Source organism: Limanda limanda, chromosome 22 (assembly GCF_963576545.1).
Source record: "Limanda limanda chromosome 22, fLimLim1.1, whole genome shotgun sequence".
Taxonomy (NCBI): Eukaryota; Metazoa; Chordata; class Actinopteri; order Pleuronectiformes; family Pleuronectidae; genus Limanda; species Limanda limanda.
Genome location: NC_083657.1, coordinates 8,973,980 through 8,993,721, shown reverse-complemented (window position 1 = coordinate 8,993,721; position 19,742 = coordinate 8,973,980). Strand labels below are relative to the sequence as shown.

The window sequence follows — 19,742 nt, the reverse complement described above, 5'->3', positions numbered from 1 at the left end:
GCCTCTCCCGCTGGCCCCACACTTGCTTGTGAAAGCTAATTATACCAGGGCTATTTTCTGACCAGGGAGCATGTCAATATTACACAGTGGGAGAGCTCTCAGTCGCCCGGCGCCGCATCTTATTCATGAGCCTTAATTCCATCAATGGCCTCCTCAGCCACTGGACCGTGGTTGTTCCGTAGTCGGGTGCGATTTTGAAGGGAAAGTGCTTTTAGATGCGGCGGCGTAATGCGGCAACACAAAGATGCACAACTCGTGTTGCCGCCCACTCACCATTTACCAAAGCACTTTTTTTATAATGCACCGCAATGGCTTTTGCAGGTGCCGACATGGGCCTAATTTTGTCATGTATATGCTCATTGGAGTGGGGGTGACAGAGGGTGGGAGCTGAATGACTGTGGCGGGGGGGATGGTGATGGGCTTGTTAGGGAATTGAACAGGATGCTTGGCTTGTCTGTTAAGTGCTGTAGCAATTCTGGATTGATCTCTATTTGAATTTTTAAAGAAAAGCGATTGGCGAAAATTCATTCATTCATCAATTCCAATGTTTAAGTTTGTCTACTTACTTCTAACAGGTTATTTACATGGTAATCAGGGCAAATGTAGCCTTAACACATGTATTATACATATTTAAATTTATTCCACGTAATTATTAAGCCTCTTTGTGCTGTAATTACTTTTACCGAGGAGGTTTTGGAAGGATTAACCACAAAACTTAGTGGCTGGATGCAGTGTGGGTCAGGGAAACATTCTGTTGCGGATCATGGACCATTTGCGTTTTCTCTGTGAATCATTTGTGAATAATGACATATTTAGAGGGTAGGGCATTTTGATGCTGATCAACAATCTAGGGGATTTAAATGTGGTTTCATAAGAGAACTGTTGAGCCTTGGCAGAGGTTTGTTCAAATTATACTTATTTTATGCAGTTTGAGGCTAATCAGTGCACACGTGAGGAGACCAAGGTCCTTCGGAGCCAAACAGGAGCCGGAGAAAAACTGAGGCTGTGGACTAGACATACTGCTGATGATGCAAAATACCTTCTCTAGTGGAACAACTTCACTTTGGCAAAGTCCAGAGGAGTCATAAATTTGGCTCGAAATTGTCTGCATTATATCGTAGATGGAGGGTAACATTTTGCCCCTGACGATTCAGAAGCAGACTTTCCTTTAAGCGCCTTTTTTGGCTCACGGGACTAATTATTGTTAATGAAATTAAAACCTTCAGCTTTTAAATCTACGGCATAAGAGCCATGACAAAGGCTGTGCAGGAGGAAGGAGGAGAGACAGAAAGTTGAGACGGAAAAAGAAGAGAGGCCTTTCTTTTTTTATAGCTGGAGGAAGACGGAGGGAGGGATGCAGCAGAGATAAAAGATGCCTCATCCGTCAGCCCGGCCTGCCGACACCGCTGCCGCGCAATCAAGTTTCTCATGTCACCTTGAGAAGCTGATGGAATTTACTTAACGTCCACCGGTCCCTGACACTGTTGCTTACAATGCGGTTCGCTCGCAACTTCAAACCCCAATCTGCTGCGGCTTAAATTAGTTACGGGAGCAGAATGTGAATTTGCCTCCGCAGAGATCTCGGTTTGACATCAAACTTTAAAGAGCCGTCTTGAGAGGCCACTGCTGTTGGATGGATCCCGGTTGCTTCCTCGGCTGCTTCACCCTCGGCCTTCCCCCTGTGATGCAACTTGAAATGAAAGTACTTCCGAACTGTAGCAAGGCCAAAGACCCGCTGTCTGTATATTTAATAAAAGATAAAAGAGATGATTGAATTGTTGATTCCAATTGGGAAATTAGCTTGGTTCCCGGAGCATGAAATAATAAAAGTCAGCAAGGTAGAAGAGTTGGGGAAACAAACCTACAACTCGTAAACCAAAAAGTCAGATAACAATACAAAACGTAAAAAATATATAACCCCAGTTGTACATAAAGTCATAAAGGATACTTTTCATGTTTTTATATAATTCATTTTCAATGAAATTTGGATTCTAGGGTAGTTATTGTCGCCCATTCAGTTTAGGTCATTTCATGTTTTTTTCAGTTTGGTAAATAATGAACCAATCAGATAGGAATAACATAAAAGAATACAGCTATCAGTAACTAACTAATATGATTTACTAATGATAATGGTAAATAGCTACCACGTCTTCAAAAGTGAAGCCAAAGCATCCTGATTGCCCCCTGGTGGCTTGCGGCAGCATAGGTCACAAACTCCTCCTCATCCCAGTCAAAAAGGAATTTCACTTACACTTCCATTTTTGCAAAAGAACATCTCTGTCTTTCCTTGCTATTGATTGGTGATATTTACCCTCGTACTATAAAACATTTCAATTGAGGTTTCGTCTGCAGCGATAGAAACCATAGCAACAGAGCTCGGGTTAACCTTGAGATGTCTTTGTGGGAAACAGGTAAGGCCCAAACATAGCTCGACAAATCCTACTTTTGAGACAGGCCTCAGGTCCTAATAGATCCCGGAGATGATGGAATTAGTCGAGGATAACATTCTTATGTTCCGTCCAACATCACAACGGCGTGTGCTCCGCAGAAATTGACATTTACCGTCGTGGTTTTGCAATAAATCTTCTGCTTCAGACGATGACACCAAATACATACCGGTGTATGGGAAACACCCCGAGCAGAAACAGATGGCTTGATGGCTCTCCACAGTTTGTTTTTTCACCAGAGTGAGACTCCCCTTCTCCTCAGGCTGTGTCCCAGGAGACCTGTTGGTGTGGAAGGGAACTTAAAAGACAGCTAAATGTCTCGGCTTCCCTTGACAAATTCAATTGGACAGTTGTGCTGCGTGGGGTGAAATACAAGAGACGCCTTGTCACCTCTACTAGTGCAGGAAAGGGCCCGGAACTATATCAGTCTTTGTACTTCTTGTTCAGTCCTTGTTCACCTCGCTTGCACTCGTGGTTTGTCAGAGAGGAAAAAAAGCTTGACATAAATCTGAAGCAGTCGCACACAGTGTTCGTGAAATACTGCTCCGGACTCCGAGCTTTGTGAGGAAGACGTTAGATGTAAGTTAGGAGCCTGTGATGTATGTACAAATTCTAAAACGGTAAATTAACAACAGTGTTTGAACAGTAAATTGATTAACTGGTGAGCCGTTGAACAGAAGATGACAAAGGTTTTTTTTTAAATTTTAAATCATGATAATTCACAGCTCTACGGGTGGTTCTCTGTACATCCTCCTCCCATTAACATACCTGGTACATCTTGTAATGAATGAGACCTCTGGGCCTCCATGGGCCAGTAAATTACTTTCCTCTCAGACTTAAGTTGTGACTGACAGCGCCCTGAGCATATTGACACGGAGGAGACAGCAGAGTTCAGTCAAGCCAGAGCTCTTAATCCCGGCCGTGCTTCTTCCCGGACAATTCCTTAAGACCGGGGGGGATTTCACGCATGCCGATGCAGCCCTGGACCCTTGCCGAGCTATTGACGTCCTGACCTGTCCTGTATCGAACACTGAGGTTACTCATAACCCCTGCTCATCTTTCATTATCGAGATGTGAATGAGGAAGGTCAGAAGGGGGGGTGGCTCCCATCGATCGGTCAACACAGGCATATTTGATTGTCACTCGGGCGGCTCTGCCAAGACACTCGTCTTCGTGGCAACAAAGGGCGGCCATTTTGAAGGTACAAACAGGTTCAACACGGCAAACACAGAGTTTTGAAATGGTCGTTTAAAACCCTCCAAGGTTACTTAGTCTCATTAATTCTCTTAGTTTGCTTGAGGATCTCAAAACAGCAGCTGTATTCATTTCTAAACCTTGTGGCTCGTATGGAGCGCTTGTTTCTTATTAGAGGCACCGGTTTGTGTCTTTGTGATCTGAGGCAATTAGCAACTAAACTCCCTCCTAAAAGCTAAGCACTGCATATGTCCATTAGAGAAGCAATCCGGTTTGAGGCTCTGAAAAAAGGGCTTTGAAGACGGAAAGTGCTGGAAGCACATACTGGCCCAAGTTGGACATTGGAAGTTACCATGGTGACAGGGACTGAAAATAAAAAATCATTGCTTAAAGGCAGGCCTTGTTGTGTGTGCGTGTGCGTTCGTGTGTATGTGTGTGTGCGTGCCTGTGTGTGCGTGCTTGAACATTAAGAGGGAGAGAGAGATGGTGGTGGGGATTAGTGATCCAGTGCCTATTGATTTTGTGTGTCGATTATAAATACAGTGAATGAAGTACTATTCTCTCCTCTTGTTGCTTTGAGTAGTTTTGCATTCTGTTTGCAGACAAAGCTCAGAACTTTTTTTTCTCAAATTTTTCTGAAATACAGATTGAATGACAGTCCCAGCGACGGATTAGAATCTCTTTGTGGTTGCCGTGCAGCGCCTGCAGTCGCATAAGCTCCCTGAAGCACTGCTTTGACTGGGAGCAGCAGCAGTCGTCGCTCTTTGTGCGTAACAAACAGGACGCGATGCCTTGAAAAGTCAGACCAGTGGCATTTGTGCCTCCTCCGTTTTCTTTTTTCTTTTTGTAAATTCCCCATCCGTCCGTTTGAAGGCCAGCACAGCAGAGGCTCCACTGGGTATCGGGGCCCAAAAATCTGGCCGCTCGCAGAGATGCTCTTGAGATCGGCTCAGAATCTCAGCGGGAACGGTTCAGAAGGCTAACCCCCTTGTCAGCTGTTCAATGGGGCCTGTCACTCGGATAGATTTCAGGATGGATTCCTTTTTTAGTCTACAGAAAGTGTATGAATGAATGTAAATGTTGGTTTGCCGGGACACCAGAGCTCTCACATACGGGATTTCAGTTCAGCCACTGATGCGTATATGTGTGCAAACAGCCACCCGCCCGTCAGAAATCCGTCTTTACACCATGCATTTCAAATGATTACTTTCCTTCAACGTGTGACACATTAATATTCATATCCTTGTTGTGAAAAAGATACGACCCAATCCTCACTTTTATACATTCCCAGCCCCTGGATGAGGTTTAGCCTCAAATGGGCCTACAGGGCTGGAAGTCCCAGGGGGCTTCGCTGGAGAATAAATCAAGCCTCACCGGGATGATGGGGAGCAGCATCATTTGTCGGCATAGAATAGAAAAATTCATCCCCGGAAATCGTAAATCTGTCGGCGGCCAGGGCCCCAGCGAATAAGCCTCAGCCACCAAACGAATCGATTCCTGAAGTTATTGCACATTTCAATCCTCCCCTCTGCCTCCACGTGTCACCTAGAGAGACACAGTGGGCGTCGTCATTTACATACACAGATCCGGAGATTAGACACCACTTGTTTGTGTTTGACAGTGACAGATATTGAAATGATACACTGGGATTTATTCATTTGTTTACTTTTAATCGAAGAGATGTGCTCTTAACCTCGTGAAATGAATATTAGGGTCAGCAGGTTAGTTTTCACCGTGCGTTGGAGGACAAAAAACACTTTTCCAATCAATGTCTGTTTTCATAACATATTTATAAACAAGTGATAATGAACTATTGTCCTAAATGTGCTTGAAATAAACAATATTTTTACAGAATTATAACAGACAACATTCAGTCTTCTAGGTCCAGACTTTTATTGAGCTTGCTGAACATTGTGTTTAGCTCTGGGAAATGTCCTCACAATGCAAAAACCTTTAAGGTAATAGCATGTTCCTTATTGATCAGAAGTGAAGGAGGCTGCTATCTCGTGGGAAATGATCAGACGCTATTGTATGGTGCATGTCAAAAATCCCATGTTGAGTTGTCAGTACTCCGTGGCAGAAGTCCCTGGTGCCTTGCTTAAAACGAGGGCAGTCGGGAGATAATGACTGAGTACTTGAGCTGGTGTTTTAATTAGCAGCCGTCACATATCCGCAGCATCATGTAAATCACATATATGTCGGCTCGCGTGGTGACATCATTTACATGCAACACAACCTCAAAGCCCATTTATCTAATTATCACATCAGTGTAAGTGGAATTATGATAATACCAGCAGATATGTGTGCGGGAGCTGTGTTAGTCCAATAAACACTAGTTTCAGTTCGCTCACAGGATTAAACAAAGACAATAGAGTGGAGATAATGCATTATTTATATGATATATCCACTCTGGCTCCAAGGTTGTGTTTCAGTTTGTGTGGGCGTGACGATATGTGAACTAATATTGGCAGAATTTGAAATCGCTAACAAGTTTAAACAGAACACAGTTCTTTCTCTCTTTCTCTATCTTTTTAAATTTTTTTTAAAGCTGCACAGTTTTCAAGATGTGTATCTCCAGACATCCAAGGAAACGGCTGAGGATTAGTCCGCCGAGTTTATCTTTTCCCGTTTCTGAGATAGACATTTGTGTGTGTGTGTGTGTGTGTGTGCTCTGAAAGGCCGCTGACTGTGCCCCTGCCTTGACAGCAGAGATAAGCTGAACATGTGGATGCATGTCTGAATTCATGTCAAAGAGGATTCATTACATGAGCTCTATTGTCTTCCACAGAATGGTCATATATTTCCATTTGTGCGGAGGAGCACAATTGGATTTCAACATGAACTCCAACACTCTCATTCTAAATTAATTAGCATAGTTGTAGATTAGCATAATTCAATTTTATTGTAGAATTTAAACCGTACTCTTGCAATATGAACTCAAGCTATACTTTCCTCTTCAAAGCGATTTCCCCTGATTTATTTTGATCAATAATTCGTTTTATTCCTAATGTTGAATTTGGACGCATCCTAACTCCCCCTGCGCTGCCCGGCATGTGCCGAAATTATACTTTAATGGAATTTTGTGTGCACACCGGCAAATAGATCTCAGTGTGTGCAGAATCACGGACTGACCTTTCAGGTGGAGAGAGAAATTGCATCACCTGATACCTGTTGTGGCACCGAAAGGGATGGATTCATTTCAAAGAGGCTGAACTGAGAAAGTTTGACCCGTCCGCCTCTGGATTACCACTCCTTTCAAAATAACAGTGAAGGACTCTTATTCATAATTCCTGTAAAGGAGCTTTTGTGGCTCACATTGATATAATGAAGTATTTTTAATATTTTTGCCAACAAAAACTGTTTTGGTGAAGCAAATGTGAAATATTCTTGTTCACCCAGGGGGTTGAGGTTTAAAATTCTGAAATTTAAGTGTTTGAGGTTAAATTGTGTGAGATTAGAGAGATATGAGATACAACAGTTGTCATGATGCCACAAAGTAGAGCAAATATACAACTACTGGTTGTGTTGAGTTACATAACCTCTCATAAAACATAATCTGCACTTTCCTTTTTTGATGTAATCTGTATTATAATTGCTTGGATTATCCTTTCAGAACATATGACAGTTTACCACGGCTCTTATAACCTGAGTGGTGTCAGTTCCAATTTATTTTCTCATGAAATATGTGTATATGTACTTAACCAATGTTCCCTGAGGGAGGGAAACCAGGTGCAGCACATCCGTTGTATTTCTTTCAACACGCTTGTCGAGGCCAATGAGAAATATCGCAAGCACAGGAGGTCCCACCCCCCCGAGGAGTAGAGGACACGCTGTCTCATCTACTCAATCAACCCTGCACCTCATGGAGCCCTTAGGCAGGGATGTGCTCACCTGTGTTGTGCCTCCTTTCTCTCCCTTGGGGAACATTGCATCACAACCCCGAGACGGCATTGCATTTGTTTAACAACACCAGATCCACCACAGCAGCCCCGGTGCTACTTAGCTGGAGGATAAAGTCGGCTCTCCTGCAGAACCTCATTTAACAACCCTTGGCCTCTAGCGCAGCTCTTGCAACATCTTTGCTTGATTATCCTGCAGCGTAGATGTCCTGGGAACACTGGGAGGCAGAGAACATTGTGGATCTGATTGAATATGGAGAAATGCAGCTCACCAGCAAGTATGGATGGCCAGGGAGCAACGCATGAGTCACTGACCGAGGTCGAGAAGGTCAGGTTATGTGAGATTAAGTGCAATTACATTAAGAAGGTAAAACGGCGGTAGGAAGGGGGTGGGGCCTCTTGTGCCTGTAACAATCTCATTGGCCTTGAGAGGCTTGTTGAAAAAAATGTTTGTCATTGATCACGCACAGGGTTCAATCTCCATACTGATGCATTGCACTGACCAAATAGTTAAAATCTGTCTGAGAAAAGCAGGCAACCCAAAGTAAATAAATCCACCTCCGTAGCAATGCTCATGATGGGGCGAGGGCAGCACATCCCCTGAGGTCATCTCCCCTGATGTGATCCCCCCCGAGGTTATACTCTGACCTCACAGCCCTGTGTTGTTCGACAAAGTAGCAGCTAAGAAAAGTCTGTGCTTTGCTGCAGATTTACTTTTCTTTTGCTCCAAAAAAACAAAACTAAGCTGCAACTGAGTCAAATAAGCTTTATATTTTTTAAAATAGAAAAATTAAATAGCAGATTAGCGTCCTGTTAATCGCTGTTTCATATTAATGTCAGATCATGTAGATGTTTGATTAAAGAAGAAACACAGAGAAAAACAAACTACATTTTTTGTAATGAAGTTTTTGTAATTCTGCACTCTAGAGAACCAAATATTTGCATCTTGAACTTTTAGTGACCACATCAATTTTGGCCTGCAGATTGTTTTCAAGTAGCTGCCATTGTTAAATACACATTATCGAATAAACAGTGACAGAAACCTTCTTAAAAGAACTGGACAAGTTCCTTTCACGAACCAAGTGGCCATAAATAGTTTTATCCATAAATTGTGAGGCAGGATATTTTCTTGGCGCAGCGCTCAGTCAGTGGGCAAATGTACAAATGGAACAAATCCGATGAAGACAATGTGACCATTGTTTAAACGTGTCTCATCCATCACTGTGAGTCGTAAAACAAGACCACTCTCGCTTCTCACTTACAAAATATTATTTTTGTCGTCGGCTCGGCGAAAGTGCCCACTCGTCCGAAATACACAGCGAAAGCATGTGTTTGTCAAGCTGAGCCTGCGCTTCACTTTAGAGACCTGGACGAGAACCAAGAAAAGAGCTTCATGGGTGAATCCATATCCCACCTCCACCCATAAATTCTCCTGAATTAACTCCTGATTTTTTAAAACACTCCACTTTCCAGTTAATCATCTCTTCCCATCCACAGTTGCGGCGCCTCGGTGCCACTGCGGGTTTCTGAGCTTGTTGTTGCGTCGGGATGAAGTGCGGCTTATCTTCCAAATACAATATTAGAGAGAGGGAAAACTGTGTGATGTGGAATCTCGTGAAAGCTACTAATCTGTGTGAACGGCAAAGAGGGATTATGCTTGTCAGCGGGGAAGAAACGGGCACAAGATGCTCATTTCGGGAGAGATTGCATCGAATTTACGGAAGCAGTTGATCAGAAATGGTCAGTCTTGACCTTAGCGTGACCTCTCCTAATGAAACTCTCATCCCAGAGTCACTGGAGCCTCATAAAGCTCCTGCACATCTTCCCCTGCTTGATTCATTTGTGCCTCGTTCCACTGAGCTAATCCTGTAAAGAAAGGAAAGATGGCTGAGGTTCTGTCCCCGGTAGTGTTTATGCAAACAGTCTGACAGAGCCTGGTGTTTCTCGAAGGTTTAACCGCACGCTGCCGATGCCACCTGCAGCCCGGTGTTCATCTCAAATTCAATCATCTCCATCATCTGTGGCTGTTTGCATTGATCGATCGCCGGTTAAATTGCAGGTGCACACGTGCGTCGGCGTGTTCCTTCTCCTCCGTGCTCGTGCATTCAAGCTTAAGTGCTTGAGAACAGTCAGTTCCCTTCAGGGATTCACTTTAAAAATCCTCAGCTCCCACACGCAGCCATTGTATTTGTGTTGTATACGTTCATCCCCCGTCTTCCTCCTCTGGTTTTTAATCTGCGTTGAGCAGCTCGGTCTGGGTTGTGGAAACAAACTTGGCAGCTGAACAATAAAGGCAGAATTTGTCAGGTGGATTCACTGGTTAGGGGACTTAAATATGTGTAACCCACAGAAGACAATCCACAAATCTAGGTCGGCTGCCACAAATATTTCACAGATCCCTCAACATTGTTTTTCTGTCGTTTATAATAATATCCTCCCAATGAATTGAGCAGTTTCTGGATACACACTTAACTTCCTTGACATTTGTACACGTGGAACTTCTGCAGATCACTTCTCAGAAATATGAAATATCCTCACAACTGTTCATTGCAGAATTAAGACGATTCGTTCATATACAAACATTATATTGTACTGCTGTGGTTACAGCTACTGGTCTCAGTTGCTGGCTGAGAGTCTGAGTACATTATTTTATGTGTGTTTGATTGGCTCAATCTCTCCTGCTGACTCGCATTTCATTCAACACACACAGTCAACTAGAATTCTGTTATAGAGCCCATTGTATTCTGATTGTTTTCCCTTCCCTTATGTTTGTGCAAAGCATTTTTCCAATATGAGCTGCTTGGAGGAATTATAGTCTGCATCAAAATGGAACAAAAGCCTCCGTCTCCAATAGTTTTTCATTGCACTTCTATAATGCTGTTGGGCTCGAAGGATAAAAAAGCGACGAAGCGGAACCTCAGATATCTTCTTTTTTTCATTTCATGCATTTGACTTCCTTATAAAAACCTGGCATCCGCATTACCCACAATGCATCTCGACTAGTGGTTGTAAGAGCTGTGTTGAATCATCCACGTTTACACAGTATAACCTTTATTTATACAGATTATCTTTATATTTGATTTTCTTTCACCATATAAATCCCGTCTCAACCAATTTACGAAATGCAAGTAGTCACTTATGGGACACGCTTCCAGCATCACGTCATGATGAGGCACAAATGGATGTTGCTGTGGTTTGCTGTGGTTTAACTTGGCATTGTGCTGATACACCTACAGTAGAGTTCCTAAAATCACTGAATTCAATCACACACACTTGGCGAACCCTTCCAAATACTGGGAGAACATTAGCAGGTACAAAACAGCCGCTGCTTCTGCTCTGATCCAGAAGCAGAGGCGCTGATCTTTGTGCAGCTGTGCACCATCTTGGAAACTCTATTTTCACTGTTTCTTGCCACGGTTCTTCAGGAAAGTAACTTGCTTCACGGCAGCAAGCTCCTGCTATCTCGCTGTGTCTCTGTGTGAGCGAGTGAGGGAATGTGTGTGTGTGTATCTGCTCCCACAATCTTCAGACTGGGAGCAAGCTCGCTCCTGGTGTTTCACCTGATGGCCGATACGATGTTACCCAAATTTGTCCAGATGCAAACACTTTCCAAGTCTCTCCGACCTTCACAAAAAAAGTTATTCAAGAATATCTCCTCAGCACGCAATGCATGCTGGGAGTGCTTAATTAAAATCCCGTTTTTCTTTAATATCTCTGCAGAAAAGCCATCCAAACTTAAAATTATAGGATATTTACCATCCCAAGAGAGAGTTCTCTCAATACAGATCCTTTAAAAATATAAAGTTCCAAAATCAGAAAAAAACATAACGAAAGTGGCCTCACACAGAAGAGATGTGCCCCACAGATAAACAGCTTTTTAGACCAATCATGGAGATATCCAAGATAAGTCGCTTGTTAGAATGATAATAAAGCATCTCCTGGAGGTTAGGGTTAGTCATGTCATAAAATGTGAGCGCCATTCACTCTCACTGGAGTTCATCAATAACCGTAACCCCCTAAACCTAAACTGATGTGTTCAGTTCAGCGTTGACAAAAAAATATCAACGTGTACATTGAGCGCCTTCATGCACGACACTGAGCGTCAGCCTGGTTGATTGAGTTAATTTGATCGTCCCCAGCTTGAGGTTTCTTCAAAGAAACTTCAAACAATTGAATATGCTGCATAAAAGATTATTTTGCATTCTGTTGCGACTCCCCGAGCAGAAAAGCTGAGACGTATGCTCCTTGGAAAGCTCCTCTCTGATTGAAGGCTTCCACAGGGAACTCGCCTGATGGCTTGATGAGCTAAATGTAAAGTGCTTACGGCCACTGTGTCTCCTCTGCTTGTGTGTCGTTTTCACGGGAGTTTTAAAAGTTGTTGCTTTATTTGGTGTCGCACCAGATGACAGTCTGAATGAGAAAAGATAGATGCAGTGGCGCACAGCTGGGAAAGATAATGAATGAAGTGGACCGCGGGTGGCGAGGACCATCACTACAACTTAATGGCTCCCAACAGAGAGATGCGGATATTGACCCGTCCGTCACTTTTTCTTCTCCCACAACGATCTCTCCCTCCTTTCTTTACAAATACAAACTCGTACTAGTGTGCACAAAGCCCGGCACGCACACAAAAGACACACACTGCAGTGTGCACATGAAACCAAGAGGTACCAACAAGCACTTAAGTCTTCGCTCACACGCTCTCGGCCCCTGAAGCACTTTGAGGGTCGTTTTCTATTCTTAACACACGTACAGATGCCGGTGTGTGCGATATTCTTGGAGGTGGATGAATCGGCTCTTTTCTTTTAAGCAAATGGGAGCCAGCGCCGTCCCATCGATGCAGAACACCAGCTGAACCGCATTTTCAATTTCTTTCATATGGATTCTATGGAAAAGTAGAAGTATTAAGCATGTTTTTTTTTTTTAAACATAAATTTATTGGTTTTATATAGTTTTAGACATTTACATCAAGTTACATACATACAAGAACCTTCCCCAACCTGAACATATGGCAGCATAAATGACAATAAATAATACAAATTGCTAAGATATGATTACAACATAAATTCAAGTAGAAAAAATTACAATGAAAATACTAATTTAGTTTAAACTAAATTAAAACTAAATTAAATATATATATATATATATATATATATATATATATATATATATATATATATATATATATATATATATATATATATATATATATATATATATATATAAGTAAAGTAAAATACAGTCACTAAGTATTACGCATGTTCAAAATAGATTCAGCAAAGTCTTTTAAAAACAGGCGAACCTTCCGCTCGGTTGATATTTTCCAGGGAACAGTGGTGCACACCAATTCTCTTTCATTATTCTCCAGTGATTATGACAAATTTCTCGCTTTGACAGCACCTGCACTCTCCTCTATCTTTCTCTCTCTCTCTCTCTATTTTTGTCTATTAATTCATTCATTCGCTCATTCATTCATTTATTTTTTTCGGGCGCCGTGCACGTGGTCAATAGACGGGAGGGGAGTCGACCCACTCGCCGTCGTCACAGGCAGCCGTGGGATCAGCCAGCGATTATAGTGATTACAGTTTGTGCTTACACAGGACTCTGGCGCTTTGTGCCACATCTCCCCTCGTCAGCTGGCCGTCTGAGCTCTAATCTGCCAGTTACAACAAACCGCAGACGAGGAAAAAGCTGTGCGGCGGAGAAAGAGAAAGAAAAAAAAAAAAAAAGCAGGAATGCGGGTAAAGAAAATTGGCCGTTTGTGGCCACATTTGCCAAATCAAGAATTGTTATCGTCGTGTTTCTAAGTCTGAATGAGCGTTGTTGTCGCTTCAGAGAGCCGATGACGCCTAGGATTTGTGTATTGCTGTTTTTTTTCTCTAAGGTTTTATCATTGGGTTATGTAACCTAAGCCCTCCTGCCAGTAAGAGCACGCCGACGCCCGCAGCATCGTCACACCACCTGCCGTCTCCCTCCTCCCGACGTGCACATGTGAACCACACACGTACATCTGAACGCGCCAGTCAAAGTGAATCCATTTCCCTCCTCCCCCGGCTAGTTCAAAGGGCTCCAGCACAGCCGAGGGTCTGATGGAATCCTGATTACACCCCCCCACCCCCTAATTGGTAATTGTGAAGTCGTCGTGGCACGTGGGCGCGAGCAGCTTCTCCTGCTATCGATCCCCCCCCCACCTACTCCCTCATTGATTTGCGCTTAATGCATTTAATTGTAATTCTCCGCCTTATTTTTTGATTCCTCTGCAGGTGCCCGGCGGGACGGACATTTTTGATATATGGGTCAAGATCGATGTTTACGCCGGGATTAGGTTTTGCAATCCACGTTAAATACACATTATGATATTTAATCCCTCAGGGAGAAGTTATTACAAAACTATGATTAAACTCCTGGATTTGGCGCAGGCTTAACTTCTGGGGGCAGCGTTGTTTCATCGAAAAAAAACAACAAATTCCTGTTGTGCATTTTAATAGTTTACAGTCACAGCTTTGCAGAAGAAGCCAGCAGCTCTGTGTCTATCCACGCTGCTGCTGAAAAAAAAAAAAAAGTGTTGTATTTGTTTACGCTCCAACCTCCGGCGAGTCGCGTCTCTTCTCTCCATCTCACTTCTAACTCCGTGTGACACTTCATCTTAACGTGTGTTCTCACCCGCTGATTGCAAACCCCCCCCTCACCCACCCCCACCCACAGAACAAAGCAGAAGTGGTCGCGAGGAAGGAAGAAGACTGCAGAGATGAGAGGGGGCTGCCTCCCTATAATTGTTTCTCACTTTCACGGGCTTGACCCCCTTTATTTATTTGACTGGCATTCACTGCCTGGGAGTTAACTCTTCATCGCTGGGGGACAAGCCACACACATCCGACGGTGGGGGGGGCGATGGGGTCAGTGAAGGCCAGGGGTTGGGAGTTCATGAACCTATAAAGCGTGTGTTCTCATTAAGAACTTGGCTTGAAATGAGATTGGGCTCCCCTGTTTTTTCCCTTTTTTTCTTTCTTGTCCCTCACTGGCTGGATTGATTAGTCGGCAGCCAATCAATGTTAATTAAGGTCCGGAGAAGCCTTTAATTGTGGTGTATGAATCATTGTGTCAGACCCCGCCTTGACCTTCCCGAGACGTACACTGTGAACGGCCTTGCTCGGGGAGTGAATACCTTCTCTATACATTGCGAGGTAATGGTTGTCCGTGAAACGAGTATAGATCGGACTGTATCCTGTAGCTAGCAGCTCTACGACCACACAGTGAAACAGGAACCACACCAACACCTTCAATCCTCCAAATTTTTTGCAAATGGACGCGCTGGCCGATCGATACCTGACAGAACGTTTAAGAGTTAATGTCGTGAGATAAGTGCTGCTATCATGTGTGAGGCGAGAGGCTCCGTGCATATGAAGTGGGGCTTTGATTGATGACAGCCAAAAGCAAAATGGCACATGAGAACACCACCGGCAGTGTAATTGTTTTTTTTGTTTTTTAATGAAGACCTACATTTCGTGTTGGAGCTGATTTCGCACTACCACCACCAACCTCCATCATGCAGCAATAACAGTGTAATCTGGATGTAGGGCCGAGGTGTGAGCTGCACCGCCTCCAGCTCTTCATGAATTTAACCGCGGCGTTGACTTCTGAACCCGAATAAAAAAAATGAGACGGGTCAAATTTATGATCTCTCAAAAGTAAAAAATGTCACAGAACTGGGTTTGCTCTCCTCTCTCTTTAATCTGATCTGGGATTTATCGCAGAGGGCCAGATGAAATCTTCATTGTTATGAAAGGTTTCCTGAAAAAGCTCCGAAAAGATTTCCCCACTGTGAGACAAACGTTTCTCCAGCCACAATTTCAACTGTCTACACCACAGACATGAAGCCAATTGGTCAATTCTTTCATTGTCACAGTCACAGAGGCCAGTGTTTCTGGGAACTTTAGGCGCAGCAGGAAAAGAAAATGGTGTTTCCTTCCCCAGATGTGATTCTTGTCTCTGAGCTCTGCACATCTCGGCTTGATATAAAGGTCTGAACCATACACTATCTATAAAGATGGATGGCACGTCTCTATTTCCTTCCACTGTCCAGAAACAAAATATCCTGGATTCCAACGCTGCCATCAGGCGCATTAGGAGTCACGTCATCCAACAATAACATTACCATCATATTATCAGTACTATTACCATCATCTTGCCACTGCACCTTATCTACCTATTTATCTTGTGTTTCTGTTTTTATTCTTTCTACCTCAATATTTTTTATTTTATTCTATTGTATTGTATTTTATTGTATTCAAATATACTGGCTGCTATGACGACTTAATTTTCCTTAGGGGATGAATAAAGTAATCCATCTATCTATCTATCTATCTATCTATCTATCTATCTATCTATCTATCTATCTATCTATCTATCTATCTATCTATCTATCTATCTATCTATCTATCTATCTATCTATCTATCTATCTATCTATCTATCTATCTATCTATCTATCTATCTATCTATCTATCTATCTATCTATCTATCTATCTATCTATCTATCTATCTATCTATCTATCTATCTATCTATCTATCTATCTATCTATCTATCTATCTATCTATCTATCTATCTATCTATCTATCTATCTATCTATCTATCTATCTATCTATCTATCTATCTATCTATCTATCTATCTATCTATCTATCTATCTATCTATCTATCTATCTATCTATCTATCTATCTATCTATCTATCTATCTATCTTTATATACAGTCTATAGTCTGACGAGAAGTAGAATACACATGTATTATGTATGTTTATGTATATTTTATAAGAGAAGAGACTTGTGGCATCATTTTAATGCAAAGTGCAGTATGACTGTCATGGTTATTGCTGCAGAGTTAAATAGTTTCTGCTTCACTAACCAAACTAAACAACTATCAACTCATTGTGGCCAATATGAAGGACTGTGTTGTTTGTTGTTGCGCTTGTTGCCATGTTTACACTCATTGAAATGACCCTCCCTTTTTTTTGCTTCCCTTTTCAGATGCAATAACCGGACCCAGTGTGCTGTGGTGGCCGGACCAGACGTGTTCCCCGACCCTTGTCCCGGGACCTACAAGTACCTGGAGGTCCAGTACGAATGCGTCCCTTACAGTATGTATCCCTCCGAGCTCTCACGCTCTCACACTGATGCTCCCACTCTCTCTCTCAGATCCTCCCAGCAGCCGTGACTCATCATCAACACGCTTGTGGTGTGTTTCAAATGATCAAATATCACACGTGTCGCACAGATTGGAAAAACACAGCAGTGGCTGCGAAGACGGGCGATGATTCATGTTATTTTAGGAAAACGCAACACCCTGCATGAGGTCGGGAAATATTATTCACAATGTCATTTACATGTGAACAACAATACAGCGGAGAGGGCCGGTGTCGTCCATTGACACGATTCTGAGTTTTTCATCCCACACGGTGTCAGTTGTGTCGGCCGTGCTGCAGCCGACACTGAGCATCCTCTGTGGGGTAATGGGTGTGCAATTTATTCAAGATAAAGCAAGTATCGCAAAGGGATTCGATTAATGTGACGCGACAGGCAAATAATTTGAGACAGATGTAGATTTGTTTCCCAGAATAACTGCCGCTGTGTGGGAAGGCTGAACAAAAACCCGACTGCACACCTGTTAGTATGAGCCACGTTTCATTTTTTCCGATGCCGCTCGTCACTGCCTTCCCATCAGCTCCCCCAGTTCACAGCATTTTTTATTATCTTTGAGGAATCACGTCTGATTAAGTCGTGTCTCTGTTGTCGCGCCAGCAAGAAAGGCCACTTGACTTTCATCAGAATCAAAGATGCTTGTTATTTCGGTTCAGCTCAGCTCAGCGGATGCCAGTTAGTGCTCAGAACTGGAGGCCTCTCTGACGGGAAGTAAATAAAGAGAAAAAGCAGGATTTAATTAGAGCGGCAGGTGAGAAACACAGTCTGGCTTGAGGTGGAAACATTTGGGCAGGGACTGGAAGGATCGGCGGGGGGGCAACAGGATGAGCACGCAGAGAGGAAGTCCAGGTGAGGCCAGAGGAAGTGGAGAGTGGAGTGGACATTGCCACGTGACCTTAGCTATTGTGTTAGCATGACCTCTGAAGTGGAACGCCAAACTCTTCCTGCCAAAAACCCAGACACACTCTGCTCAGAAATTATATTAAAAAAATCGGAAATATCTGGTCGCGGGGCGGTTATCTGTCTCGTCTGCAGCTTGCCGGGGTTCAGGCGAACTCTAATAACTCACATCAAACCCACCTTTTGAACATGTGATCACGGCTCCCTCCCTCAGCTGTCTGCCTGACAGGCGCTTTCATGTATTTGCAGTTAAACCTATCTGGACCTGTGATCCCCGGCTTGACAGGCGTCTCTTTTGTAGCAGACTCTGACATATGCACATTTTGCCGTCTCAGCTCCTCGGTGTCGGTGTCTTACCTCGCTGACTTTATCTAACACCTCCACATAGAGGGGTGCACACTCTGCAACCAGGACCCAGGTCTGACCAATCGTAACGTGTGCGGCTGACAACGTCCCATTTTGAAGCATCAGTAGTTTAAGAAGAACTTCCTCTTCTATCCAGTCTGCAATAGATTGCTTGTCTTTAAAAGAACAGGATGTAGCCAAGACAAAATTGATGGACCAAATGCCAATTATTTGTGATTTTGTGTTGTTTATTTGCCTTTCTGTTGATGTGCAAATACCGTACAGGTATGAAAACACTCACAGTGTTGCACTCAACAGTTCTACTAAAGTCTTGTTTACCTGTAGTTTGAAGCAAACGCTGATGTTTGGCGAACATAGTAAAACTAGGGAGATATTTTTTATCCTAATTTATATTTACTTAATCCCATCGATTGGCTTTTGTGCTTATACTTCCCTTCAAGGCAGAACTGTCATTTTTAATATTCAAAATTGTGGGCATACTCTCACGTGAAGGCTTTGACGGCCACACCTTGTGTTGGTTCCCACTATGGAACTGTTGCTGGGGGCGGCGCGTAAACATTACAGAAGTCGCGTAGGCGTTTATTTGTGTGTTGGGTGTATTCGGCAGCGGCCACTGGAGACGGATTTTCAGATGCAGTTTATAACATGATGGGATCAAGTTCACGTGTGGGGGGGGGCGGTAGACGATGGAAGCAGTCGGACCCTTTAAGAGCCACATTCAGAGACTGTTTCTCCGTCTTACTTAAGAACCAAGCTTACCTGCATAATTAATAAGATACTAAATCCTAAATAGGTTAATCCTGTTCGAAATAATCAAGGAGCACCGTTGGCAAAGGGCGTAAAGTTTCAAACCATGAAAGCTGAATTGTGGACGAGCTTTTAACACAAGTCTCTTTACCGCCTGCTTGAGACAGACTGAAGGGTTTGAGTGTTTAATAAGAGAAGCAGCCGCCCGTGACTCCGAGTCTCCGTCGGCGCTGGAGCCTGGACTCTGTTATTCCTCTGACAAGCCCTCCCTAATACTCTCCTCTTCTTCCAAGCCACCCTCACTTTCACTTACACTCACTTACTTGTCCCTTTAAGTGCTGTCACTAAGTGCCCCCTAACCCCCCACCCACAAAATTCCTATTTCTTCATAAGATCGTAGGATGTGATCCGCCCCCTTATAATCACACAGGGGTGTGCTGAATCGATGGACACGTGCCGCAGATGCAATATTGAATTTTATTAATTTGCTATTGGATCCGCTACATCAGTTATAATGGAATGATAGTGCAGGTCTTTGCCCTGTGCTGTGTGGCAGTGTAACCGCTTAAGGCGTTCCATCATATTTTCATATTTTATCTGCTGTCGGAATGAAACTATTTGAGCTTTTGCAAAAAAAGAGTGGAAAGGAGTTTATCTTTAGTTTTTTAAAAATAAGTTTTCATTTATGAATCCATTCTCGTGCAGTTCCTGTTTGCTCCTCCGTGCACTCTACAGATTAGCCGGCCTCCGCTATTGGTGAAGAGCATGTCATCTCCTGTAAGAACACAAAATAAGTAAAGTACAAAGCTGGAGACCTTACGGTCTTGTCCTCCGTTATGGTTTTCAAGCCTCACCAAAGCTATTGGCCTTCACCCCTCCACCAGTTTCTCTGCTGGTCAATTTAAAATCCAGATTCCTGGACTGGCTCGGCTTCTTCAGCTGCACCTCCCAGGCCTGGGGCAGCCTGGCAATCTCTACAATCAATGAAGTTTTCAT

At 43.3% G+C, this 19,742-nt stretch overlaps 1 protein-coding gene across 1 annotated transcript in view; it reads left to right on the top strand.

Moving 5' to 3' along the window:
* Positions 1-19,742, top strand: part of LOC133028790 (adhesion G protein-coupled receptor L3-like) — a 144,576-nt gene that overhangs the window by 11,514 nt on the left and 113,320 nt on the right. The window contains exon 2 of the mRNA XM_061095824.1: positions 16,563-16,672. Coding sequence (XP_060951807.1) covers positions 16,563-16,672 — 110 coding nt within the window. The remainder of the gene's footprint in view (positions 1-16,562; positions 16,673-19,742) is intronic.